Source organism: Bradysia coprophila, chromosome II (genome assembly GCF_014529535.1).
Source record: "Bradysia coprophila strain Holo2 chromosome II, BU_Bcop_v1, whole genome shotgun sequence".
In the NCBI taxonomy this organism is placed as follows: domain Eukaryota; kingdom Metazoa; phylum Arthropoda; class Insecta; order Diptera; family Sciaridae; genus Bradysia; species Bradysia coprophila.
In genome coordinates this window covers 1,896,756-1,922,865 of record NC_050735.1, presented here as the reverse complement: position 1 = coordinate 1,922,865, position 26,110 = coordinate 1,896,756, and the positions used below count along the sequence as shown (strand labels likewise).

Genomic DNA, 26,110 nt, shown 5'->3' with positions numbered 1-26,110 from the left:
CAAGTCTTCCTTCAGATTAATGTACAGGCTCAAACCACCGCTATCGGATATTGAAATATTATGTTGAGCCTTTTCGCTCAGTGCTTCGCTATTCACTTTCGTTGGAAGCACTTGGTATTTCTGAAAATTTATTTGAAATTTTAACAGATTTGTACAGCTTTGGGAAAGTGGAATATTTCACAGAAGGATGTACAGATCACAGAGTTTTCATGTCAATAGATAATTTCGAAAGAAAAAGTAAGATTCAGACGTAATTCGTGTGAAATACTGTCCACTTCAACGCATTGCCTATGTACCCATCCCGATGCAATCCAGATAATTTGGAATAAAATTGCCGTTTGGAATATAAAACTTCGCTTCATGTTGATGCTGCTAGCAAAGAGTAACTAAAATTTTAGTTTGAAATGCGTAATGGACACTTCATTTTCATTGTGGATGGTACAATTAAAATCAAATCAAATCCAACAAACAGGAAGCCAAATATGAAAAACAATCCATCAGTGAAATTGATGTAGAAATTCATCGAAGTTGCAGATTCATTAACATCTAATTTTTCAACTGTTACAACGCATTTAATGTGAAGGATTTTCATTTCCTGACTGATCCGGAAGTTGGTCGGGAAAATGACCGTAGTTAAGGGAAATGGTAAGTGTAACGCGTAGTTCTGTCCGGTAAGAATTGGGAACGAATACATTAGCTGTAGGTCGAATCAGAAACATTTAATGAATATTCTTACCTTCGCCAACCGACTATGCAAGGTCTTCTCTTCTCATAAATCTTCTAAGCCTAAGAAAACTCATGATTACTCTTTAGCAGATGGAATTTATTAATTTTTAAAGATCTTAAAGAAAAGTTTGATTTTTTGCCTAAAAATTCGTTAGTTTCAATGAAAAAAAAATTCAAACATTTCGACCACATTTTGTGCCAGTAACAGCTTCACGAACTCCGACTCGCTGTATTCTAAAGTTGACATCGTTGTAATCCAATTGAGAGTACAAGTAAACCGGTAATCGATTACTCAGAACCCACAGACCCTGTAAGAATTACTCCGACCGATCATAATATGCCACTTCCGAACATCTCAATCTAAGTCAACTTTACCTGATCTACTTCCCGGTCCAATTTCATATCATTCGGGAAAATCAGCGTTACATTATCTCTAGCAACGATATCCAGATAGTTGGCCGAATAAGGTTTAGTGGTGTCCCAACAACCAACGGCGTCCTGATGAACTAAATTGTAAAACATGACATTGTTCCGATCAATGCCTGATGTGGACGATTGACCGCGATCGCCTCGATCGCCGATCGGAACGAATGCATTCGCCAGGCCACCATTCAACCATACCGATTCGTTTCGCAACACACTTGTGCTGACCATAAATTCATTGGTACTGGACATTGGATGGAAAAACATCAGACGGTCATTGTATTCGTTGATCGGCGTGAGACTCATTCCAAAGACGCCGTCAGTCCATTGGAAATTCAGTCCGTGTAATGTGAAATCGCTAGCCAGTGGATTCGGTAGATACAAATGGTTAGTTGTTCGCCAACTTCTTCCTTTGGCTAAACTAAATACAACCACGCCGAATCGCCAGACATCGGTAATATAAGCGTAGGCGTCGGCACATTTACCATTTCGCACATCAACGATCAGATTGGAGTGCAATGAATCTTCTTTGATTTGATCCGGTGGAAGTTCGTACGAAAATATTGGCTGATCCGTACGTAAATCGAACACAACTATCTTTGGAGGGCACACGGGATTGATTTTTATTGTTGCGTTAACGATACCAGCGTCCAACACCCTGTTTAGATGACATACCAACAGAAGTTAAATTTTTTTATTTTTTTAAATTGACTTCAAATTACCATAGACGTTGACATTCATCGATCCATAGACGATATACCGACATAAGTTTGCTACAATCGGGTGCATCTGGATTTCCGTGGAAACTCCAATCAGGATAAGGGTTAAGCGGCGGATTTATATAAACTGATGGCAATGGAAGCCATGCTAAGCTCGCCGGCACTCCATTCTTCCATCTTGGCATAGTCACGAATAAACGATCGCCAGAGCGATCAACTCCTAGTGGTAGATTATTTTCGGGTACGAACTCTCCGGACCGTATGGCCTGTTCTCGGTGTGCATCTGACGGATATTGGAAGTCGAGAATTTGCCACTGGTAAACTACTTCAAACGGATTTCGATTTTTAGTGGTTGATGTGTCGAATTGTGATGGAGTTTTAGGCAACGATGTTCCGGAATAGGTTTGTTTGGTGATTGGAGTAACGGGTTTGGCAGCATGATTTTTGAACGGTGAATGGCAATGGACACCGGCGGTAATGACGGTAATGATAACCAGGTAAAATGTATAGGCTACCATTTTGATGGTTCTAGTGAAAGAAAAGGTCGTGTAAAATTGTCATTGGATTAAGAATAGATAGGGATAGGGATCTCTACTCGGTCAGGGTAGTTTTGCGTTCTTTCCCGATCAAACCGTTTCACTCCGCAGCATCAACATCGAGATCAACATTATCAACTGATAAAATTTACCTAGTCGTGTGAACTACGAGTGAATAGGTAATAGTCACATATCGAATCTGGGACAGGTACACTTTTTGATGTCACATCTGAAATACTCAGAGGATAGTCTTTTTCATGGCCAAAATGATATTTGTTTGGAAATCTCCAACATTCTTTACTTTACTCAGTAGTAACTGTTCCACCTAATACAGAGAAATCAGTCAGCGGTATAAGAAATCTCACTCTACTGCGCGATTTTTTTAATAAAAAATAGAATATTACGTTGGATGCTGCGAAAGTAATTCATTACTTACTCGTGAGTTTGCGAGTTCAACAAAATTGTGTCCGAGAGCAATGAATGACGTCGCAGCATCCAACGTAATATTCTATTTTTTATAAAAAAAACGCGTAGTAGAGTGAGATTTCTTATACCGCTGTATTCTAGTTTATTGCCTGCTCATGCGAAAATTGACTATTACACGACTGTTCCGCGAATTTCGTATGATCTACCTTCGTTCGAACTCAAAGAAAAACCTTTCCTTCATATAAGGACTTGATCGAATTTTCTTTATTAATTTATTTCTGATTTCAATAGTTAAGTTTTACTTCCTTGAAACGCTTCAAGAAACATCGCGAATGGTTTTTGTTGGTGTGTGTGTTCTGTGAAATAATTTTTTTTGGTTTTAATGTTGATTTCAAAAATGGCCGACGTTACAATATTGTTTCTAAAAAAAACAATTTCATAAATGATACGTGTATTGTGAACACGGCAGAGTAAAAGTAAACCTGGCAGGAGCGGTTCATTATTGAAATTATTGAAACACTGACACAAGTGGAAAAATTTAATTCGCAAAATATATAAAGCTACTAGATAATTCCGGTCCCTAGTCAAACAAGCGCTCCTGCCTGGGTTACTTTTACGCTGCCGTGATTGTGAATAATTTGAATGTTCCAGACTTTATGACAAAATTTGACGCAGAAAATGTTTACAATAAAGTGAACACATTTTAAATCCCAGTGTGTAAAATCCGCAATGTCAATAAATGACAAACAATGAACATAGATGACATACAATGAAAACAGATGAAATTCTTTGAAAAGCGACGAGTATAAATGAAATTCGTTTAAAATCGATGACAAACTCGGAAAATAAATGAAAACCTGTGAATAGTAACGAACGACGTTGATGAGCACCGAAAATTTATGACTAGCAACTAGCCTGATTATCTTCTGTGAATTTCTCTCGAAATCATTTTACACTGATTTAACATCTCAAGCACCATTTTGTGTCAGAATAGTTTATTTATTTATGTCGACTCACTCACACGCGAAAATTTCACATGTTTTAAGATTAGATAAGTTAACTCTTGCCGCGTTTATAAATATCCCGACCGACCGTTGTTGTAATAATTTCGAAACTGATTGTCTGACAGCACTGCAAGGGCTACTGTTGTTTTGTATGTACAAGTTTCTCCTTAATTTCCAGTTTCGAAAATATTTTCGCGTTTACTGAACTCTGTCTTATGGTAGCTTTCTTTTCTTCTGAAATTTCTGATATATATACCTTCGTTGATATGTAGAGGGCAACATATTTTTTTGCTTGCACTTTACTCTTTGCGCTCATGGCTAAACTAGGTGCATAAAGACTAATAATTAGTCTTCAATTATTGAACGACAAAAAGTAGTTACAAGCGACGAAAGCTAGAAAATTTTTTAACAAACAACGAAAATCTGTAAGAAGCGTAAGAAACTTTGGATGGCGTAGAAAACTTGTGAGTAGCGCAGATAATTTGTAAATGGCGCTGAGAACTTGTAAGTAGCGCAGAAAACTTATGAGTAGCGCCGAACACTTCCTGAGTAGCAATGAACGTCAACACCGAAAATCTGTGAGTCTCGATAAATAATGATCGAAATATGATTCATCGAAAAATATGACCAGCGACGGAAATTCAAGGGCATATACAAGCTATTCAGATGTGCAGTGGTTCAAACCAGCATTACAATAGTACCCCTTCTTTAGTTCCACTTTTTGCGTAACAGGAAAAAGTGGAATTATCTTCATTAATGCAGTGTTATAATAGTTTCACTTTTTCCCTCTTTGGAACAAAAGTGTAACTAAAAAAGAGTGGTAACGCTGGTTTGGCATAGACGCCATCTCTTCCACCGATAAAAACCATAAACTGCATAGAAAATCAACCAGTTTTGAGATGGGCATAATATTTGTGAAACACAAGTAAATCATGGTCAACCATTTTAAAGAAAGGTGTCTGAATGGCATTACGTCTTGAGGAAACCTTTGAGAAAGGCAGAAAACCTGTGACAAGCGATGATGTCGAGTTGCGCAGCAGACCAGTGACAAGCGACGAAAATCTAGAGCAGTGAGGAACACGGGTGATGAGCTCTAAAAACTGATGCCAGGCGACGAACGTTGGTGAGTAGGGCAGAAGACCTGTGACAGACGACGAAAGCCTGTGAGTTGCGCAGCAGAACATAGATAAGCGACACGAAAATCTATCAGCATTGAGGAACATTGGTTCTGAACTAGGAAAACTGGTTTGGAAATAAGTTTTAAAACTGTGATAGGCGATGATCGTTAGCGACGAGCACAGAAAGCTTGCGATGGGAGAAAACCTGTGACAAGCGATGATAGCCTATTAGCAATGCAGAAGACCTGTGACAAGCGATGAACGTCAGAGATGAGCGCTGAAAACCTGTGACTGGCAACGAACACTAGTGACGAACCACGAAAAACAATGACAAGCGACGAAAATCTATGAGCAGCGAGGAACACTGGTGATGAACTCTGAATATGTCAAGCGACGAACGTCAGTGACTGTGGATGTGCATGCAACTAGTTGGTGATGAACGACGAAGACGAAGACCGATGACAAGCGATTGAAATCTACAGTTATTGCCGGAAGTATGTGACAAGCACCAGAAATCTGTGAGGAGCGAGGAACAACAGCGATGAAATATAAAAACTGGTGAACAATGCCGAAAATCTATGAGTAGCGCGCAGCAAGAATGATAAAGACTGGTGACATGCGTCGAAAACATATGAACAGCGACGAACGTAGACGATGAACTATGAACACTGGTGACAAGCGACGGACGTGAGTGATGAGCGCTGAAACCATACAACCATACAACACTGAAACCAAGTGACAAGCGATGGAAACCTATTAGCAGTGCAGAACACCTGTGACAAGCGATGAACGTCAGAGATGAGCGCTGAAAACCTGTGACTGGCAACGAAAAACCACGAAAAACAATGACAAGCGATGAAAATCTGTGAGCAGCGAGGAACATTGGTGATGAGCTATTATAACTGATGCCAGGTGACCAACGTTAGTGACTAGCAACTAGTTGGTGATGAACGACGAAGACCGATGACAGGTATTGCCGGAAGTATTTGACAAGCACCGGAAACATAAAAACTGGTGACCTACGAGTAAAATCTGTGAGCAGCGCTGAAAGCTGTGAGAAGCGAAGAAAATCTCCAAGTAGCAAGAAGCACCAATGATAAAGACTGGTGAGATGAGTCGAAAACCTATGATCAGCGGGGAACGTCGGCGATGGACCGGGTATGTCAAAAGCTTTATTTGTTCTACACGTCGGAAAATTATAAAATGTTGACGTGATTTATGAATTCTCCTAATTGGAAGTTCCGTTCCATTTTTCAACAATATGGTGAAGAAAAGTTTGAAGAGTGAACATTTCGAACAAATTTTTACTGTACTTTATCTGGACTGTTATTTCATAAACTCGATTTCAGAATATCATTTCTGTTCACATTTATCAAATAATTTTTACAAAAATGAACAAATCGCTCCACTTTAGTTTGTAATTAAGTGAGAACCAAACCAACACGCTATCTTGCAATAACTGGAATAATCGAAATTTAAAGTTGTAAATTTTCTTTTGATGTAGGGAGAAGAATGGTGACAGATAATTTTTTTTTTCTTCAAGCTTCTCCAATATAAACAACATTTACAGCGGAACAAAAATGTTTTGTTTTTTATTTAAAGCAAAACAAATCAAAATAACAAATCCCAACAAACTTGTTTTATTTATTTAGAGTGTTTCTCATCGTTCGAAATTGTTTTTTTATATCGCTTTCTTGAATGTTTTCGTTCGGAAATTTCTTTTTTACTGTAGCTGAAAATTAGAAATATAAACTCAGTGAATCGTTACTAGTTAAGTTGTATGTGGAAGTTTTGGTATCGAAGTGAATTGTATATGGTGATTGGTGATATAGTCTATGGTGATTGGTGATATAGCCTATGGATGGGCATCTTAAATTTTCTCACCCTTCTCTTAAATATATGATTTAACAGTATAGCAGTCAGGAGAATCAGGCATCTAATTATGGGGGCTTTATAATTTAACATTAACTAAAACCAGTCAAAAATTGTTTGGATAGAAATATGATAGGGATCAACATTCACTTTTAAAATTTACCTTCCCAGCATTTAAAAATGTTTGAACCATCCAGAAAGTGTCTTTTTGTTTCACCCATTTTTTCACCTTTTTTTAGCGTTGTGTGGTTTAGCAAAAAGTTTTCAGTGAAAGTTTCATTTATCATCAACTGGATGAATAATTTTGGCTTATTTTGGCATATGCGGCTCCAATCGTCAGACTTTGGAAAAAATGGTGTGCTTAACATTTAGCAGCATAAAAATTGGATTCACTTACAACAATTTTAATGTTTTCTTCCTTCAGAAGCAACTTTTCCACACTGAGATATGGTAGATCGTCATCTATCGGAAAAAAGGCAGCCGTGGAGAAGTGTTCTCCCAACGAAACATTCGCGACCTCTTCTGCTGTTGAGGTTGCCTTATCGAACAGTTTCTTTTCGCAAATTGGTTTGACAGCTGTTATAGTTAGTGGTCATTTAAATTGTGTAGAAGTTAAAGAAAAGGGGGATTTTAGACCCACTCCCTCTGTAATTAAAAATATAATTTAAAATGTATGGAGCAAACCCTTTGGTCCAGCCCTTTCCCCCAAGACAAAGTAAGTATTATTCATATAACCCTGTAGTTGTTAACAGAAAATGGGTTATGAAAATGAAAATGCCTAGTAGCGACATTAAAGTATTCTCTATGCCAGTTATTAACTCTGTGGGATATAGAATAAGTAATACAAAAGATTTACTATTGGGTTTTAAGGAACCTCCAATAATACCATCCATTGACTGAATGATTTTCTCCAAAATTATTTTTTCACCGAATTTTCTTCCAATAATGTCTAAAACGTAAATATTTAGTAAAATATGATGCATGAATATGAAGCTGAGTATTATGCCTAATATTTGGGATTTTCTATTAGATTTTTTTAAGCAATCGAAAATTGTCCCCAAATATTGAGCCTTAATGTATAGTGTCTTACATATCCAACAGCGCAATAAGTTGGATTCAGCCAACGAAATCTTTCCTTCTTCAGCTACGAATGAAACATTTTCAATGAAAAATTGCTGTTCAAAAATGTCTTGCGCCATCATTTTCATGAAATCAACTTCATTGGTTGATTTTGGTTTCTGAATCCATTCTTGAGCCTTTAAAATGATTAAACATTCCATTACTGCATTTAGAAAGGAAAATAACAGCACTTGTACTTCATTGACAAAGCTGTAACAGTGTGCTTTGTCTGAACATATGGTTTTCACTGTTTTCAATTCGATTCAATTTTGAAATTAAATTTTTATGTTTCTTCAAAACTCAAAACGGTAACAATTTCTATGTGTTGCGGCAAATATGCATTTACATTGCCTTATCACGTAAAGCACATCGCATCCGTGGTTCCAAGCTTTATTTTGACGAGTTATGATTGATTTCCACTTACAACAAAACCACTCCGCTTAGCTCTTTTCTATTGTTTAAAGTGTAAAAACGTAGAGCTTTTTCATAAGTTGAAATCAAGCATTAGACCTGCTCTTCAAGCACTTGCCCGATGAATTTAAAATCTCGAAACATTACTAAAATTTTCATTTTTTGGAGATATGACTTTTTGTCTATAATATTAAGTGGAAGGGACAGAAGATTTTAGATGTTGAAAATAAGCTTAAACCGATTAAAGGGAAATCTGGTACGTTTGATAGTCCTCAGAATGGAAACGTTTTTATGCAATAAATGAAACGACAAATAGAAAAATAGTAAGAGAGTAAGTACTGAAACACTTACGTAAAGTTCCATATTGTCTTCGTTGAACAACCAACTCTCATACTCTTCGTACTGCTTAACACTTCGAATTTTCAGTTTCAACACTGATTTCATGTTTGTGGCGATAGAAGTTTCGGTGGTTAGCGTGACCTTTGCTGCTGATGAAGTGTTAGCGGTCGCTAAAAGTTTAGTAGGTGCTAAACAGTCAGGAGGTGAGGGGCCAATGTTGGCGTTCAATGAATTTTCAGTGACAATGGAATGATCACCGGTTGAAGAACGACTTGATGTTGACGTGCTGTTGCTTTCCTTTTCACTTACAGTGGCCAAAATATTTGCAGTTGCTTTCCCCACTTCCAATTTACCAATCGATGCATTCTCAGCGGTCACGGAATGGTCGTCCGAAGTTAAAATTTGAGCAACTGCAGCTTCATTGTTAGCTGTCAATGAGGCGTCACCAATCGAAGAAACAACGGAATGGTCGCTTGTTGATTTGCGAGTTGATGTTGATGAAAGTGTCGATGTTGAAGAGTTGTCAGTTTCGGATTCTCGCAAGGCATCCATAATATTTCGAGCAGCTGCCTCCGCTGCTTCATATTTCTCGAACATTTCTAGGCAATATTTAATAAATTACAGATGGATATATAGACGAAAAACTGTTCTTACTTCCATTTAGCAGAATTTCGACATCCAAAACGTCCCAATATCTACTTTCGACCATTGGAGGTGGAGTTTTTTTCAACATTTTCTTTTGTAAATTGAGAATTGGCCAATAACACTTCATCTGTCCCTTCTTTTTAAATACCCAGACGACCGGAACGGGATTTATCTTTGGATTTTTCGTTAAAAATTTTCCTACCTGATACATTTTGTTGAGTAAAATTTGTTGTTTATTCAGGGTTTTCTTGTAATTATTTTTAAAGCAATTCTTGCCAAAGAGAAAATTTTAAGTCAATGAAAATAATTATTTTCAATGAAGCTGTGATGTTTAGGTTACAGTGTCATAGTTATATGGCAATAGTTGATTATATTCTTGTAACTAACGTAGGCAAATCTGAAAATACGAAATTTGTCTTTTTTCATACAAATGTCGATCTTTAAAACGCAATATCTCGACCATCCGATTTTGTTATATGAATATCCAAGTGTGGGGTCGTTGGAACCAAGGAAGAAGTTAAGTATGAGATAAATTTCACTTAAATACCATTTACATGCTACATGCGTCGAAAACCGTACTTTTCATGTTTCAAGCACTTCCGACGCCCTCAGCATGTATTAGTATTCGAAGTTTTTATTGAAATATTAATAAAATGGACAATAGGTTCAGGTTTATTTTCTAAACAATAATACAATAAATTTTAATGTTCACATTTCAAATAAGGATCCGTAACGAACAATTTGATTCATCAGCAAATATGAATGGATATTGGATATGCAAACGGCGAAACTGAAAAACATTTATTTCATCAAATCACTTATAATAAACGATTCAGTGTTAACAATAGAAATATCATATTCCCAACTGACACTAGATGCTAGTGTATGTTGGCTTTAAGGGACCTTAGGTCATTGGACAGATGTAGGCATGTTGTTGCGGAACTATGTAGGTTTGGAAAACTTACGTGTAAGTGTTAAAAATCCGTGCATTTTAAAGAATGTTTAAAATGATGTTTTACGTCGATTAAAAGTAACTTATGAGAACTTCTACCGCCATTAGCAATTCGTACTTACATTTTCGATTCAATTTTCTTGACACAATCGACACATGTATTCGACCCCCACCGGATAGTCCTTGCATTTTACATTTGCGCAAGATGAATGGAGCCACCGATTACAGGTACCACACTCAATCCATTCAACGTTCTTTGGAGTTTCATCGTTACTTCTCCCACAACTCAAACAAATGTCGGTCATGTTGAGCTGCGAATTCGCTAAAACCATATTTTTCAACTCGTTTCTGTATTGGTAGGGATCAAATTCTTCAAAATGGACTTCGCCTTTGGTAATGAACAATTCACAGAATCGAACCACGTAAACTCCACAATTCACGCTATCAGTTTGCAAACTGTGATCAAACTTACTCATTCTCCATAAATTAATGTCGCCGATAGATTTGTATTTAGCATTGTATTGAGCCAAAAACGAAATGAAATTTCGGGAGTATTTGTTAAACTTGTCCTGTGTCTCTCCTTTCGGATCGATGTAATAAAGAATTTTTTCACCGATATTCAAAACAAACAGAACAAAGTGGTTATCGTCCACAAGTGGGAGTAACACAAAATTTTGTTTGAATGATTTGAACGTTTTAACAATGGAAGGTCGTAGGAATACATATGGGGCGTGTATACAAGTTCCTTCAATGTTTTTGGCATCACGCAATAAAATTTGTAGCAAGTACTCTACTACTGTATTTGATAGCCATTCGTCACCAGACAGTACATTGAAATCTTCGGACATGAGTCTATTTTGTTCGTGACGCGCCACAACATAATTGAAGTTGAAGATCTTTTTATAAAATAGAGCGTCATCAACCAGGCCATTCATCAATCTTTTACTGACGTCAATTGTTGTTTGTTGCATTGGTTTGGAATGTTTTTTTACAACACTCTGTTCTACCTTGTCTGTCGAATCTTCAAAGTAATGCAGGGCTTCCAGAATATATGGATTTTCATTTTCAGTTTTGACATCATCAACTTCGTTTTGAGCAGGATTTCTATTTGCCAATTCGAATTATAGTATTAGTAGAAAGTTTGGATTAAGACCTCGTCTAGTTGGGCCCGTACGAAGTAGATGGGTCTTATACGTTTGTAAGACGGTAAATTCGACTATTATAGGAAGGGTAAATCTGTCTGCCGTAATTTATATTAGAAGTAAGTGTTGTAGTTGTCCAAAGATTTTAAATGTGTGTCCTATATGAGTGTAGGATATTCGTACGGGTCCCTTTGGGGCTGCTCACATATGACGCTAGAAGCGTATTTAACCCTTCTTGAGTGACGGTTGGGGGTGTCGAAAATATGTGAACGTGAACAGCCTCTTTCCCTTCTTATGTTGTTATTTGGCTTTCGAAATTCATACGGTTTAAGGAAACATTAAGTTGCAAGTACCTGTTTGTAATTTTTTTCGACATTTTCGGTCGCTTTTTCATCCACATTTCTCGTGCATCTGCAAGTGGAACATAGTCAGAATCACCATTTTGCTTCCGTTTGTTGTTTGCCTTTTTCGCTGGTTTATTTGATGCCAGTCTAAACTTTCCAATATCCCATTTAAAAGCTTTGATATCGCGTTCAGTTCTTTTAATGTTTTCGCGCAAATAACGGCCACATTTCGTTGGCAATTTACCTAATTGCACCGGCTTTCTTTTGAAGCATTCTTTTGATATGCGGAAGTTTGATTCAACATGTTGATTGTGGTAGACGGTGATTGAGGGGTCAGTTATAACCAGTCCAGACCACATAGGTAAAATACTCAAATAATTTTTGGAGAACGTATGCAAGAATTCCATGTTGAAGAAAACGTTTCTTTTCGTATTAGATTTCAATAAATTTTGTCGAACATTTGTTGAGAGTGCAGATGTTTTGCAGCGTTCTTGCAGTATAATATTGAATTCTTGATAAAATGGACTGTTGTTGTATATAGTATCGTCAATTTTAATGTTAACAAATTGATTTTCATTTTCGTTGCCTTCTAATTGGATTTCGTTCGTGTCTATGTTGTCAATTTCATCGTTTTGGATTTGATTGCGCTGATCTTTCATCAATTTTTGTAGAGCTTTTTGCGAGTTTACGACGTCCTCGTTGTGAAATTCAGTAACGAATAGGGTTGCCAAGTGGTAAAATGCTGATTTCATTTCTTTAAAATTTTTGGATTTGGCGATAAACTGAAGCGCCTCCTTCAAAAAACGTGATTCCGTTGTATGTTTTTTTAATTGGAATGCCTTCAAAATGTTTTTTGAAAAAACCTTCGATAAGTGTGTGTAGCATAGATGAATCTTCACTAGATTTTTGAAAGTCGTACTTTCCACATCTAACGTTCCCGAAACAACTTCATACAATATGTCCAAGTACTCTTTTAGCGATAAATTGTTGAATCCTTCTAATACTGCATGGATAAGAGCGTAGCTCTTGTCAACAACTATCCTATGGAATGGTACTCTTATTTGAGGATAATTTGCACGGAAAAATATCTTGAAAGAGAAGACCCAGGTCGCTAGAAATTCCGAATTTTGGCATTCACTGACGAGTTCAAAAATTGGTATAAGCGTCCCGATCGGATCATTTTTGATTTTTAGGTTCATTATGCAAGCATAATAATATATTTGTTTTGCGTTGTCGTCATTCGGAAAGGGATGTCGTACAACTCCTCCTGTCGCGTCCAAATGACCGACACGTTCAAATGCTGGCGAATCATTGCTTAATTTGAATATGATACTGCATTGTTGTTTACTGAAAATATAGACTGCAAAAGGATTCTTGACGACTCTTTGAACGAATCCCTTTTCCCCGTCCATCATCATTTCTAGATCTTTCAATACATCAACGTGTAGATCATTGTTTTTCAATCCCTCGTGTCTGAGTTTGCTATTCACCGCATCCGATTTCACATCTTGCAAATTTTTCTGTTCCAGCAATTCGTCCGTGGCCTTTTCAATGTTTATGCGTCTAAATTCCATAGGCATGTGATTCATCAATTTTTCAGCGAACTGCTCCCTTTCAACCTGACGCACATGACGGGTTAAAAATTTCTCGTGTGTCTGTTCATGAGCCGATCGAAACAGTCGAAATTTTCCATTTTCCGCTTTATCTAACTCGCATGACATTTTAAATTTTCTTTTGCAAGATAAATGCTGGCAATATATCCAGAAGGTTAGCTCTTCATTACCAGAATATATTTTTTTGCTTCCAACATGAAATGTTTTAATTAACGCTATGCAACCCACGATCGGGTCGACATGGTGTTTTGCAATTAGATTTTTGTATTTTTTGAACATATTTTTATCAATAGTCTTTGATTCGGCTTGGAATATGAAATTCATATATTCTTGAGATATCTGAATGTCGTTTAGAAAAGTCCAGGTAGTCCTCGGTTTGGTTTTCTTGAGAACATTCAGATCTTCTGTATCGCTACAATGGTTAACATGTTCCAACAAATTGTCTTTGTTTCCATAGTATTCTGCACTATGACTCGATTCACCATCTTCGTGATCTACAAAATCCTCGTCTTCCTCTATACTGATGATATCCTCTTCAAGATAGTCCTCATAGTCTCCAGCGCTTTCAGTCAAAATTTCTTTTTTCGCTTGAATAAAATCCTTTGTGCTATTTTCGTCGACAGTTTCACTGAAAGTTTCTTTTTGTTCAAAACAAACTTTGTTATCATCTTTATCATCACACTCAGCAACATTTCCCGATTTCTTAATTTCGCAGTTGCTATTTTCGACTGGCCTGTATAAAAGCAGAAAAATTGCTTAACTGTACTGGTTTTATTATTATTGATAAAGGGTTTGGTCCTCCTTGATTTTAATGTGAATTATAAGCTATAAACTATGTTAAAAATTGGATGCTGATAATGCGAAAATAAAATAGCGAAACGTCCATAAAAAACAAAGTTTTTTATTTGTCGACCGGAAAATCAAGGAGAACCAAAACCCTTATTCATTGTTTCCACGGTCAAGGAAAACACAGCCTATTTTTATTATTAATGATATTTACTTTTGATTCTTGTTCAAGGACCAAATATTTTTAATGTTAATTGAGCTCATTTTCAGTTTATTTTCAAATACAATGACAGTTGTAATACGCGAATGTATGAACACAGAGCTAGCGATCTATATGTTCTATGAGATATTATATTTCAATATTTCCGAAAATGAGTGCAATAAGCAGTGAATTTCGATAATAATTTAAACAGAATGCATATCTTCAAAATACCCTCCCAATAAAATTTCTTACAGCAATATTGACATGACAGCCCACTTAACTCAAATTTACACCCCGTTTAAGTCGTATTTAATAAATTCCTATATTAAAAAAGCTATATTTTGCTATATATAACTTTAACTGAACACTCTTCAACACTGTTTAAATCTGTTAATATATAGCTTCGGTTAAGTATGTAGCTCGTAGCTCTTACACTTGATAAAATAAAAATGACTCGTAGAAAATAGTCACGTAGAAAATCAACTCAACCTAATACAACAGTAATGTAATGTGAGGTCAGCTGGTTTGGGCTTTGGTTAATACTAAGCAGGTGGGTGCTTGCCTTCGGCTCGAACTATAAACTTCGCACTGGCCAAAATAAAAATTTAGAAGCACTTAGGTACTATATTTTACCCTGCAAAAATAATACGATGTGATGAGAAGAGTCATTTTTGACTATGTTATTCATAGTCATATAGTAAATTTTTTTTTGTTTGTATTCTTCTCGGTATATGTATAACCAATACCCTCTCTAGCAACCAAACTAGGAAAATTTGAAACTTTTGTTGCCATCATTCTGTTCGGCATTCAATTATCTCTCAAATGAAACAAAAACTAGCAAAATCGGATGAGATTTACTCGATTTATGTGCAAAAAACACTTAGGGCCGAGTAGCGGCCTTAGCCCAAGGGCCCAAATTTGAAACTTTTTTCGTCACGTTCTTTTCGGTATTCAATTACCTTCCATAAAAAACTAAATCTAGCAAAATCGGATGAGATTTACTCGATTTATGTACAAAAAACACTTAGGGCCGAGTACCGACCTTTGAGCCCTCCCAACAAGCCCACGTTGCATCTTACCCAAAAACAATGTTCAGCAACTTTGTTCTACTCGTCAATACCTTTCATTTGATATATCACAAGCAGCCATTTCGTGCGTATTTCGGTAGATATCGTCGAAAGACTGACAAACACCTATAGGGCCTGGGCCCTAGCTCTGGAAGGGCCGACCCTACCATGCCCAATTTCGAACTTGACCTTACTTTTGTCGATACCAATGGGAAAAAAAATAATTTTCAAAAAAGGTTGTGATTTACTCAAGCTAGAGGGGTCACAGACGGACGGACGGACATTTTTTTTATTGCGGATTCGTCATCTATTAACATAACCAAATGCTTTGCCCTTACTGTCTGCTTCCAATTCGACGTGTTACAAACGGCATATTAATCTTATAAGCCCCCAGTACTTCGTACGGGGCTAAAAAGTTTACAAAGTTTAGCTGGACATTAAAAAAACCTGGCTGTGAATTCTTTCGACAAATTTGGGCTTGTGATCTCAAAGGCATGCAGTGCGTACTACTACCATCGGACACACATTCATTTTGAGCTTTGTTTTTGTAAAATCGGTGACATGATTACTTTCGGTATTGGAAATATGATGAAACGAAATTTTGCATGTTTCCCCTCAACTAGATAACAGAAAACCTGACCGAATATCTTTTGTTAATTCATATCTTTCAACTGTTGGATCAGTCTACTTTTGCACACTCGAAATATTTCGACTTTTACAGAAATCCATAAAATCAAGAACTAATTTAAGTGCCCAAGTCATAAAACATTTCCATCACTGAACTTGTACATGACCAATATTTACCAATACTTCACGTTTTTAAGCTTTGATGTCCAATCAACAGTGGGATATTTTTTTTCTACTCGTAAACGGATAAAGAACTTTCGAGAAACTGAAGAAAATGTGCTGAAGTCATCATAACATTTCAGACAATATAATGTGGTGACAAAGTCAGTGCAGTTTATGAGATATACTGACGACATAAGATAATGTGCTGACGACGTCAATAAATTTTAGAAAGAAATATTTCGCATCTGTCACTTTCGCATCGCTAGTGTGAAGGCACAGTAATACAGATGATGTGAAAGGCTTTTGAGAAAATAGGTGATCTGATTTTGTTAAGCGTTACAACTAATCTCTAGCTATGGTAAAACGGTTATCACCGTGAAAATAAAATCTTCCAAATATAAATTGACGGTATTCAAAGGAATGTAATTTTCTCCACTTCATTTAAACAAATTGAATACAAACAATAAAATTTCGATAAGCCTTAGAACGGTTTGATAGCAATCTCTTGCAAAAGTCGATTCGATATCTGTAGTTCTCGAATCATATTTTGGTGATTCGTAATCATTTTGTCCTGATTTTTTATAATGGTATCGATTTTTACCGACATATCAGTTTGATTCGAAATAACAACGTCCAGTTTGTTAGAAATTTCTACTGATCGCTGATCAACAGATGTGCACGCCACAGGTTCACCTAATGTTCAACGAAAAAAGTTATCAATCGAACAAGAACACCTAGAAACACATCAATATTATACCCGAAAGAACTGTAATGGGTTTCACTGGTTGCACTTGAAAATCGGGCTCTGTCAATCGTTTCCGTTTGTTATTGTACTTCTGAAGCGACCAGATTCGTCTCCATGCACTTGTTGTGTGCGCAGGCGGACCAACGTCATTCAGTTTAGCAGCTAAATCGTTCCATAGCATGTCGTACGTGGTCTTATCAATTTCTTCAACATTGTGTTCTATAAAACATACAAAAACCCTATGTGATTTCTCATAAGCGAAAAATCGTTCTCGCATACCTTTGGCAAACGATGACATTTTTCTGAATTGTTCACTTGTAGGTTTCGGCTGTTTTTCCGTGTCCGTTTTTATCGTCACTTCGGTCACTTCATTTTCTTTATCAGAGCAAGATCCTGGATCGTACTCAATAAGATCTTCGAACGAATCGTTCAGATTCATTTTTTTGTAGTGTAAATTTTATCAAAATATAAAAACAACTGGCGGTCCAAACTCGCTCAACACAAAGTTACGTTTGCTATTATCCTTAGGTGGTAATAAAGGTGGTTACAAATGTCAAACAGGCATACCCTGCTGCATTGTAGAACATTAGCGCAAGCGCAAATATTTGAAAAGACAATTCCAATTTTGTCGTAATTTTAATCCATCAATTGAGATAGAATTTAGAAAGCGAGTATGTTGTCGCATTGGTTATCATTCATTGTTCTATTCACAGAATCTTTACTGCAGCGTTTTATATGACTAACATCACGGCAGAGTAAAATAATAAAATATGTAGTAAAGACATAAAAATGTCACGTATGTGAAATGAATGAGGCGGGTGCAACCAAAGTATATTAACACTGAAGGTAATGCAGACCCTCAGCGGATCAGAGAAATTACGGATCCAAACTTTCAGGCGAATTCATTTTCGTATGTTGTCTAACTTAGACTTGTGCAACATGACGGCCCTAAATCCTTCCAATTCACCACTAAATACAACTTGACGCAAACGAATTTTATATGTGTGCAACATAACGTCGCTAAATCAAGATGCAACTTGACGCAAACGAACATTTGTCGTAGATTTTCGTCGCTTGTCATATATTTTTTTGTCATTTGTCGTAGATTTTCGTAGCTTGTCACCGATTTTCGTCATTTGTCGCAGATTTTCGTCGCTTGTCATATATTTTCGTCATTTGCCGTATATTTTCGTAGCTTGTCACCGATTTTCGTCATTTGTCGCAGATTTTCGTCGCTTGTCACAGATTTTCGTCATTTGTCGTAGATTTTCGTAGCTTGTCACCGATTTTCGTCATTTGTCGCAGATTTCCGTCTATTATCACAGACTTTCGTCGCTTGTTGCAGATTTCCGTCTTTTGTAACAGATTTTTGTCGTTTGTCATAAATTTACGTTGCTTGTCACAGATTGTTGTCGATTTTCACAGATTGTCGTCGATTATCACAGATTGTCGTCGCTTGTCACAGATTTTCGTCATTTGTCGTAGATTTTCGTCGCTTGTCACCTATTTTCGTCATTTGTCGCAGATTTCCGTCTATTATCACAGATTTTCGTCGCTTGTCGCATATTTCATATCGTCGTTTGTCACTGCTCACAATGGCTCAACCAGTAAAAATGATCTTTTCGTCAACGAATATTACCATATATAAAACTCATATGCCCTAAAAGCGACTAAATTACAAAACAATTCTGTAATTTTGTTCCGTGGCATGAAAAATGCTTGTCATGCTTGCCACGGGAGCCGAAAGTGTAAAATGTCAATTCATTTGAAATTCGATAATTTTGAACGTCTGCCACAGATTTCCGTCGTTTTTCAAAGATTTTCGTTGCTTGTCACAAATTTCCGTCGTTTGTCACAGATTTTCGTCATTTATCGCAGATTTCAGTCGCTTGTCACAGATTTCCATCGTTTGTCAAAGATTTTCGTTGCTTGTCACAAATTTCCGTCATTTGTCGTAAATTTCCGTCATTTATAACAGATTTTCGTCGATTGTCGCATATTTCAGTCGTTTGTCATATATGTATGTTGCTTGTTTCAGATTGTCGTCGATTATCACAGATTTTCGTCGCTTGTCACAGACTTTCGTCATTTGTCGTAGATTTTCGTCGCTTGTCACTGATTTTCGTCATTTGTCGCAGATTTCAGTCTATTATCAAAAACTTTTGTCGCTTGTCGCTGATTTCCGTCTTTTGTAACAGATTTTTGTCTTTTGTCATAGATTTACGTTGCTTGTCGCAGATTGTCGTCGATTTTCACAGATTGTCGTCGACTATCACAGATTGTCGTAGCTTGTCACAGATTTTCGTCATTTGTCGTAGATTTTCGTCGCTTGTCACAGATTTTCGTAATTTGTCGTAGATTTTCGTCGCTTGTCACCGATTTTCGTCATTTGTCGCAGATTTCCGTCTATTATGACAGACTTTGGTCGCTTGTCGCAGATTTCCGTCTTTCGTAACAGATTTTTGTCGTTTGTCATAAATTTACGTTGCTTGTCACAGATTGTTGTCGATTATCACAGATTGTCGTCGATTATCACAGATTGTCGTCGCTTGTCACAGATTTTCGTCATTTGTAGTAGATTTTCGTCGCTTGTCACCTATTTTCGTCATTTGTCGCAGATTTCCGTCTATTATCACAGATTTTCGTCGCTTGTCGCATATTTCATATCGTCGTTTGTCACTGCTCACAATGGCTCAACCAGTAAAAATGATCTTTTCGTCAACGAATATTACCATATATAAAACTCATATGCCCTAAAAGCGACTAAATTACAAAACAATTCTGTAATTTTGTTCCGTGGCATGAAAAATGCTTGTCATGCTTGCCACGGGAGCCGAAAGTGTAAAATGTCAATTCATTTGAAATTCGATAATTTTGAACGTCTGCCACAGATTTCCGTCGTTTTTCAAAGATTTTCGTTGCTTGTCACAAATTTCCGTCATTTGTCGTAAATTTCCGTCATTTATAACAGATTTTCGTCGATTGTCGCATATTTCAGTCGTTTGTCGTAGATTTTCGTCGCTTGTCACAGATTTTCGTCATTTGTCGCAGATTTTCGTCATTTGTCGTAGATTTTCGTCGCTTGTCACAGATTTTCGTCATTTGTCGTAGATTTTCGTCTCTTGTCACCTATTTTCGTCATTTGTCGCAGATTTCCGTCTATTATCACAGATTTTCGTCGCTTGTCGCATATTTCATATCGTCGTTTGTCATATATTTACGTTGCTTCACATATTTTCGTCGCTTGCAACATATTTTCGTCATTTGTTGCAGATTTTAGTTGCTTGTCACAGATTTTCGTCATTTGTCGCAGATTTTCGTCTCTTGTCACAGATTTTCGCCGATTTCCATCTCTTGACACATATTATCGTCGTTTGTCTTCGTTTGTCGTAGATTTCCGTCGTTTGTAACAGATTTTCATATCTTGTCAAAGATTTTCGTCGTTTTTCACAGATTTCCGTGGCAGGTTACAGATTTTCGTTGCTTGCCAACGCGTTCGTCATTTGTCGTAGATTTTCGTAGCTTGTCACCGATTTTCGTCATTTGTCGCAGATTTTCGTCGCTTGTCACAGATTTTCGTCATTTGTCGTAGATTTTCGTAGCTTGTCACCGACTTTCGTCATTTGTCGCAGATTTCCGTCTATTATCACAGATTTTCGTCGCTTGTCGCAGATTTCCGTCTTTTGTAACAGATTTTGTCGTTTGTCATAAATTTACGTTGCTTGTCGCAGATTGTTGTCGATTTTCACAGATTGTCGTCGATTATCACAGATTGTCGTCGCTTGTCACAGATTTTCGTCATTTGTCGTAGATTTTCGTCGCTTGTCACCTATTTTCGTCATTTGTCGCAGATTTCCGTCTATTATCACAGATTTTCGTCGCTTGTCGCATATTTCATATCGTCGTTTGTCACTGCTCACAATGGCTCAACCAGTAAAAATGATCTTTTCAAAACAATTCTGTAATTTTGTTCCGTGGCATGAAAAATGCTTGTCATGCTTGCCACGGGAGCCGAAAGTGTAAAATGTCAATTCATTTGAAATTCGATAATTTTGAACGTCTGCCACAGATTTCCGTCGTTTTTCAAAGATTTTCGTTGCTTGTCACAAATTTCCGTCGTTTGTCACAGATTTTCGTCGTTTATCGCAGATTTCAGTCGCTTGTCACAGATTTCCATCGTTTGTCAAAGATTTTCGTTGCTTGTCACAAATTTCCGTCATTTGTCGTAAATTTCCGTCATTTATAACAGATTTTCGTCGATTGTCGCATATTTCAGTCGTTTGTCATATATGTATGTTGCTTGTTTCAGATTGTCGTCGATTATCACAGACTTTCGTCATTTGTCGTAGATTTTCGTCGCTTGTCACTGATTTTCGTCATTTGTCGCAGATTTCAGTCTATTATCAAAAACTTTTGTCGCTTGTCGCTGATTTCCGTCTTTTGTAACAGATTTTTGTCTTTTGTCATAGATTTACGTTGCTTGTCGCAGATTGTCGTCGATTTTCACAGATTGTCGTCGACTATCACAGATTGTCGTAGCTTGTCACAGATTTTCGTCATTTGTCGTAGATTTTCGTCGCTTGTCACAGATTTTCGTAATTTGTCGTAGATTTTCGTCGCTTGTCACCGATTTTCGTCATTTGTCGCAGATTTCCGTCTATTATGACAGACTTTGGTCGCTTGTCGCAGATTTCCGTCTTTCGTAACAGATTTTTGTCGTTTGTCATAAATTTACGTTGCTTGTCACAGATTGTTGTCGATTATCACAGATTGTCGTCGATTATCACAGATTTTCGTCGCTTGTCACAGATTTTCGTCATTTGTAGTAGATTTTCGTCGCTTGTCACCTATTTTCGTCATTTGTCGCAGATTTCCGTCTATTATCACAGATTTTCGTCGCTTGTCGCATATTTCATATCGTCGTTTGTCACTGCTCACAATGGCTCAACCAGTAAAAATGATCTTTTCGTCAACGAATATTACCATATATAAAACTCATATGCCCTAAAAGCGACTAAATTACAAAACAATTCTGTAATTTTGTTCCGTGGCATGAAAAATGCTTGTCATGCTTGCCACGGGAGCCGAAAGTGTAAAATGTCAATTCATTTGAAATTCGATAATTTTGAACGTCTGCCACAGATTTCCGTCGTTTTTCAAAGATTTTCGTTGCTTGTCACAAATTTCCGTCATTTGTCGTAAATTTCCGTCATTTATAACAGATTTTCGTCGATTGTCGCATATTTCAGTCGTTTGTCGTAGATTTTCGTCGCTTGTCACAGATTTTCGTCATTTGTCGCAGATTTTCGTCATTTGTCGTAGATTTTCGTCGCTTGTCACAGATTTTCGTCATTTGTCGTAGATTTTCGTCTCTTGTCACCTATTTTCGTCATTTGTCGCAGATTTCCGTCTATTATCACAGATTTTCGTCGCTTGTCGCATATTTCATATCGTCGTTTGTCATATATTTACGTTGCTTCACATATTTTCGTCGCTTGCAACATATTTTCGTCATTTGTTGCAGATTTTAGTTGCTTGTCACAGATTTTCGTCATTTGTCGCAGATTTTCGTCTCTTGTCACAGATTTTCGCCGATTTCCGTCTCTTGTCACATATTATCGTCGTTTGTCTTCGTTTGTCGTAGATTTCCGTCGTTTGTAACAGATTTTCATATCTTGTCAAAGATTTTCGTCGTTTTTCACAGATTTCCGTGGCAGGTTACAGATTTTCGTTGCTTGCCAACGCGCTAGTCAACGTTTTCGCTGGTCTTTTGCGCTACTCACAGCTTTGCAGAACTGTTCGTCTATGCTCACAAGTATTCTGACCAACTCATAGGTTCGCTTCTCACCTTTATTATCATTATTACGCATTATCAATGTTCGTCGCTATTCACACCTGAAGTGCGTCACAGAATTTGAATTTTAAGGGAACGACTGAATAAAGAACTAAAAATAAATTTGCAACAAAGCCCCAACGCAGTTTTGCAAAACCTGAATCGCACAAAGCAAAAATTTTCTTTGGACGTAGTGGGATTCTTTTGAAAATACCATTTCCCCTGTTCAATACTGGTCTTAGCTTTCTAAAGACACCAGACATGCATGGATAGTGACGCGATAAATGTACATAGAAAACAACAGTAGCCCTTGGAGTGCTGTCAGTCAATCAGTTTCGAAATTATTACAACAACAGTCGGTCGCTATATCTTTAAACACGGCATGTAAAATTTTCGCGAATGTAAATAACTTGAGTGAGTCGACACCGTCGACATAAATAAAAAAACAGTTGTGACCCAAAATTGTGCTTAAGTGTGAAATGATTTCAAGAGAAATTCAGATAATCAAGGCTAGAGTTGCTAGTCATAAGTTTTCGGTTCTCATCAACGTCGTTCGTCGCTATTCACAGGTTTTCATTTATTTTCCGCGTTTGTCATCGATTTTAAACGCATTTAATTTATACTCGTCGCTTTTCAAAGAATTTCATCTGTTTTCATTGCATATCATCTATGTTCATTGTTTGTCATTTATTGACATTGCGGATTTTACACACTGGGATTTAAAATGTGTTCACTTTATTGTAAACATTTTCTGCGTCAAATTTTGTCATAAAGTCTGGAACATATAATTTGAATAAATAAATTAAATTCATTCTAGTCGAAAACAAAACATAAATAAATAGTTTTGTGGTAAAGTTTTTGTTTTTCAATTTCCACTAAATAAACCCAACAATGACAAATTTTAGTTTTTCAGTAACAGTTCTATATTCTGAGTAATCACCGACACTTCTCACATTTCGGTTTACTAGGTGCAAAACGAAAACAAAGCGAAAATTTTCATTACCTGAAAGAACTGTCAAAGTCAAAAGACCACAAAATGTGTCCTAGTGTAATGGATCATTTTCGCAGGGGGTATACAGCCGTGTAATAGTCAATTTTCGCATGGGGCAGGCAATAAAAAAACTTTCTATTGTAATAGTTCTCTGGACCCATTCTGCCTTCAGACGTCACGCGTTTAAAAGAAAAAGCATAGTTAAAAATGGAGCTACTCTAATTTGCTGCAAGAGCCATTTCAAGACCCCATCGCATTCAATAGAATTGAACCATTTCTGAGCAAAATATACCTTTAAACATGAAAATAAAAGTGAAATTGATTTTAACTATAGTTACACTTAACACGAACGAATGTTATTTGATATAGATCGTAGCGAAAAAAATAAAAATACTTTCGATTTAGCCACGCGACAGGTTACTTTGAGCTATAACGAGGAGAAGTTAGCCAATCCAATAAAAAAAAAATTTAGCGTCGAAATTAGCAAACCAAAACCCGTTCTGTAGATACACAATGTTGACGTTACCTTCATTCGAGCACAAAAAAAAAATAAAAATTATAATACAAACCAAATATGTTTGAGAGGAGGTTTGAAAAATAAAATTATAATTTTTATTAATAATTAATGTATTGCATGGCATTGACTGACCGACCAGCTATCTACATATTATGTTGTCTACCTGAACGTTCATTGACATATTCTGCCAGAGTATAATTTGTTTTTACATCTTTAACGGAAAGTATCGTATATAAATACTAGGGTGTCCATTTTATTATTTTATGGAAGAAACAAAAAATTCAAACTTAAAGCTAAAAACTTTCGTCGACAATATTCCAGCACCAAAATATGAGCCTTTTTGTCAGATAAATGCCAAATTCAGATATCCCCATTCAAAAGAGATGTTGTATTTGACTCACCGCGGTCCATTTAGTATATTTAACGTTTAATTTACATTTTTCCACACTTTCTAAAAGCGAAAGTAAAGTCCCAAAATCACCATCGAGGAACTTTGACAATCAGGCACGAACTCAAAATAGTACATTTCGTACCTAGGACTAAAAGTCTTTTTTAGCGTGTGAGAGGTTTCCAGACAGAACCGAAGGCGAGGTCTGGAATCGAATAAGCTAAAAAAGACTTTTAGTCCTAGGTACAAATGGAATTTTTCATATTGGACGGAGAAAAAGTGCGACGAAGTCTGGAAACCTCTGACACGGTAAAAAAAGACATTTAGTCCTAGGTACAAAATGTACTATTTTAGACTTGATCTTTTTTGTAAAATAATCTATGAAGTCTGGAGATGAGATTTCCATATGGACCCAGCTTTTTATGTACACTGAGCCGACCGTAAAAAATCGATATATGTGACAAAAACCGAAAAAGACGAAATTCTCAATAATCGATCTGGCGGCAGCACAAATTTAAAGTTTCAAATTTTTTTTCTTCCATAAAATGATCAGATGGACCAGCTGAGTGGATTTCCGGCTGAGCAATAAAAGAACTAAGACATTTTGTAAAAACCGCTACACCCTAATAAATACGTTTCCAACCATTTTTTGTAATGTTTACCTACACAATCAATAGCTGTATGCATCTTTAATTGCTCGAACAATGGCATTGTTTCGAAAAATTAGGTTTTATTCGTATATACCAAAAACAATCGACAAAAATTCTTTCAAGGTTCTAACATTTGGCACAAATTCTACACTTTTGTATCTACCAACAACGCAAAAAGCACAGAATTAAAAAAAAATCATCAAACGGCTAAAAACCACTCAAAAATAAAAAAAATTAAAAATATTTACTCAGAGATAATTATTACCGCAATGGACACTGTTTTGATGCGTGTTGTTGCACTACTTCAGTCGTTGAATTTTAATTTTACAATGATCAACGGAATAAATGCAAACTCCGGTTATTACATTACAACTTAACACTTTCACAATTAATAATGGTATAAAATATAGCCGTTTCAATTGAAAATGTTTTTTTTTATTTGGTGGAGGTAACTTAGACGAGAGGAATTTATTATATAATGTGCGTGTGGATACGGAGCAGTATCGTGATTTCTGTGTCTAAGGCTGCGAGCGCACTTACGCTGTTTAGCACTCCGTTTACGAGTGAACAATGGAAGCTCCTCCCACTTTCCATTGTTAAAACGTAAACGGAGAGCTAAACGGTGTAAGTGCGCTCGCAGCTTAAAACGATCGTAGTCAGAACTAAAAACGTAAGACTTTGCATGTATTGTGTTTAGATGAAAGATGAAGTTGGTTTGAGTACTTCAATCTTTCTACACAGCCTAGAGGCAAT

At 36.7% G+C, this 26,110-nt stretch overlaps 2 protein-coding genes across 4 annotated transcripts; both read right to left on the bottom strand.

Moving 5' to 3' along the window:
• Positions 1–808: 808 nt before the first annotated feature.
• On the bottom strand, positions 809–25,740 carry LOC119078508 (protein yellow-like). 3 transcript variants are annotated; one of them, XM_037186105.1, is made up of 4 exons: positions 25,606–25,740; positions 1,872–2,396; positions 1,102–1,807; positions 809–1,034 (listed from the first exon to the last, which is right to left on the bottom strand). In XM_037186105.1, exons 2-4 carry the CDS (start codon positions 2,384–2,386, stop codon positions 900–902), a joined length of 1,356 nt encoding a protein of 451 aa, XP_037042000.1. In that variant the 5' UTR covers positions 2,387–2,396; positions 25,606–25,740; the 3' UTR covers positions 809–899. The 3 variants fall into 3 exon arrangements, with proteins under 3 accessions (XP_037042000.1, XP_037042076.1, XP_037042144.1); XM_037186181.1 differs by having other exon boundaries at positions 25,623–25,740; XM_037186249.1 differs by lacking the exon at positions 25,606–25,740 and adding an exon at positions 24,095–24,235.
• Positions 16,617–17,522, bottom strand: LOC119078684. Its single transcript, XM_037186382.1, has 3 exons — positions 17,258–17,522; positions 16,991–17,197; positions 16,617–16,926 (listed from the first exon to the last, which is right to left on the bottom strand). Exons 1-3 carry the CDS (start codon positions 17,415–17,417, stop codon positions 16,715–16,717), a joined length of 579 nt encoding a protein of 192 aa, XP_037042277.1. The 5' UTR covers positions 17,418–17,522; the 3' UTR covers positions 16,617–16,714.
• Positions 25,741–26,110: the final 370 nt, after the last annotated feature.

Bases quoted from the DNA above. Each gene is read 5' to 3' on its own strand.
- LOC119078508 (XM_037186105.1), bottom strand. From the start codon at position 2,386: ATGGTAGCCTATACATTTTACCTGGTTATCATTACCGTCATTACCGCC. The intron at 1,808-1,871 runs GTAATTTGAAGT...TCATCTAAACAG, and splicing joins GATGAATGTCAACGTCTATG to GGTGTTGGACGCTGGTATCG. The intron at 1,035-1,101 runs GTAAAGTTGACT...TAATTCTTACAG, and splicing joins TGGACCGGGAAGTAGATCAG to GGTCTGTGGGTTCTGAGTAA.
- LOC119078684 (XM_037186382.1), bottom strand. From the start codon at position 17,417: ATGAATCTGAACGATTCGTTCGAAGATCTTATTGAGTACGATCCAGGA. The intron at 17,198-17,257 runs GTATGCGAGAAC...TATGTTTTATAG, and splicing joins AATGTCATCGTTTGCCAAAG to AACACAATGTTGAAGAAATT. The intron at 16,927-16,990 runs GTATAATATTGA...GTTGAACATTAG, and splicing joins ACCCATTACAGTTCTTTCGG to GTGAACCTGTGGCGTGCACA.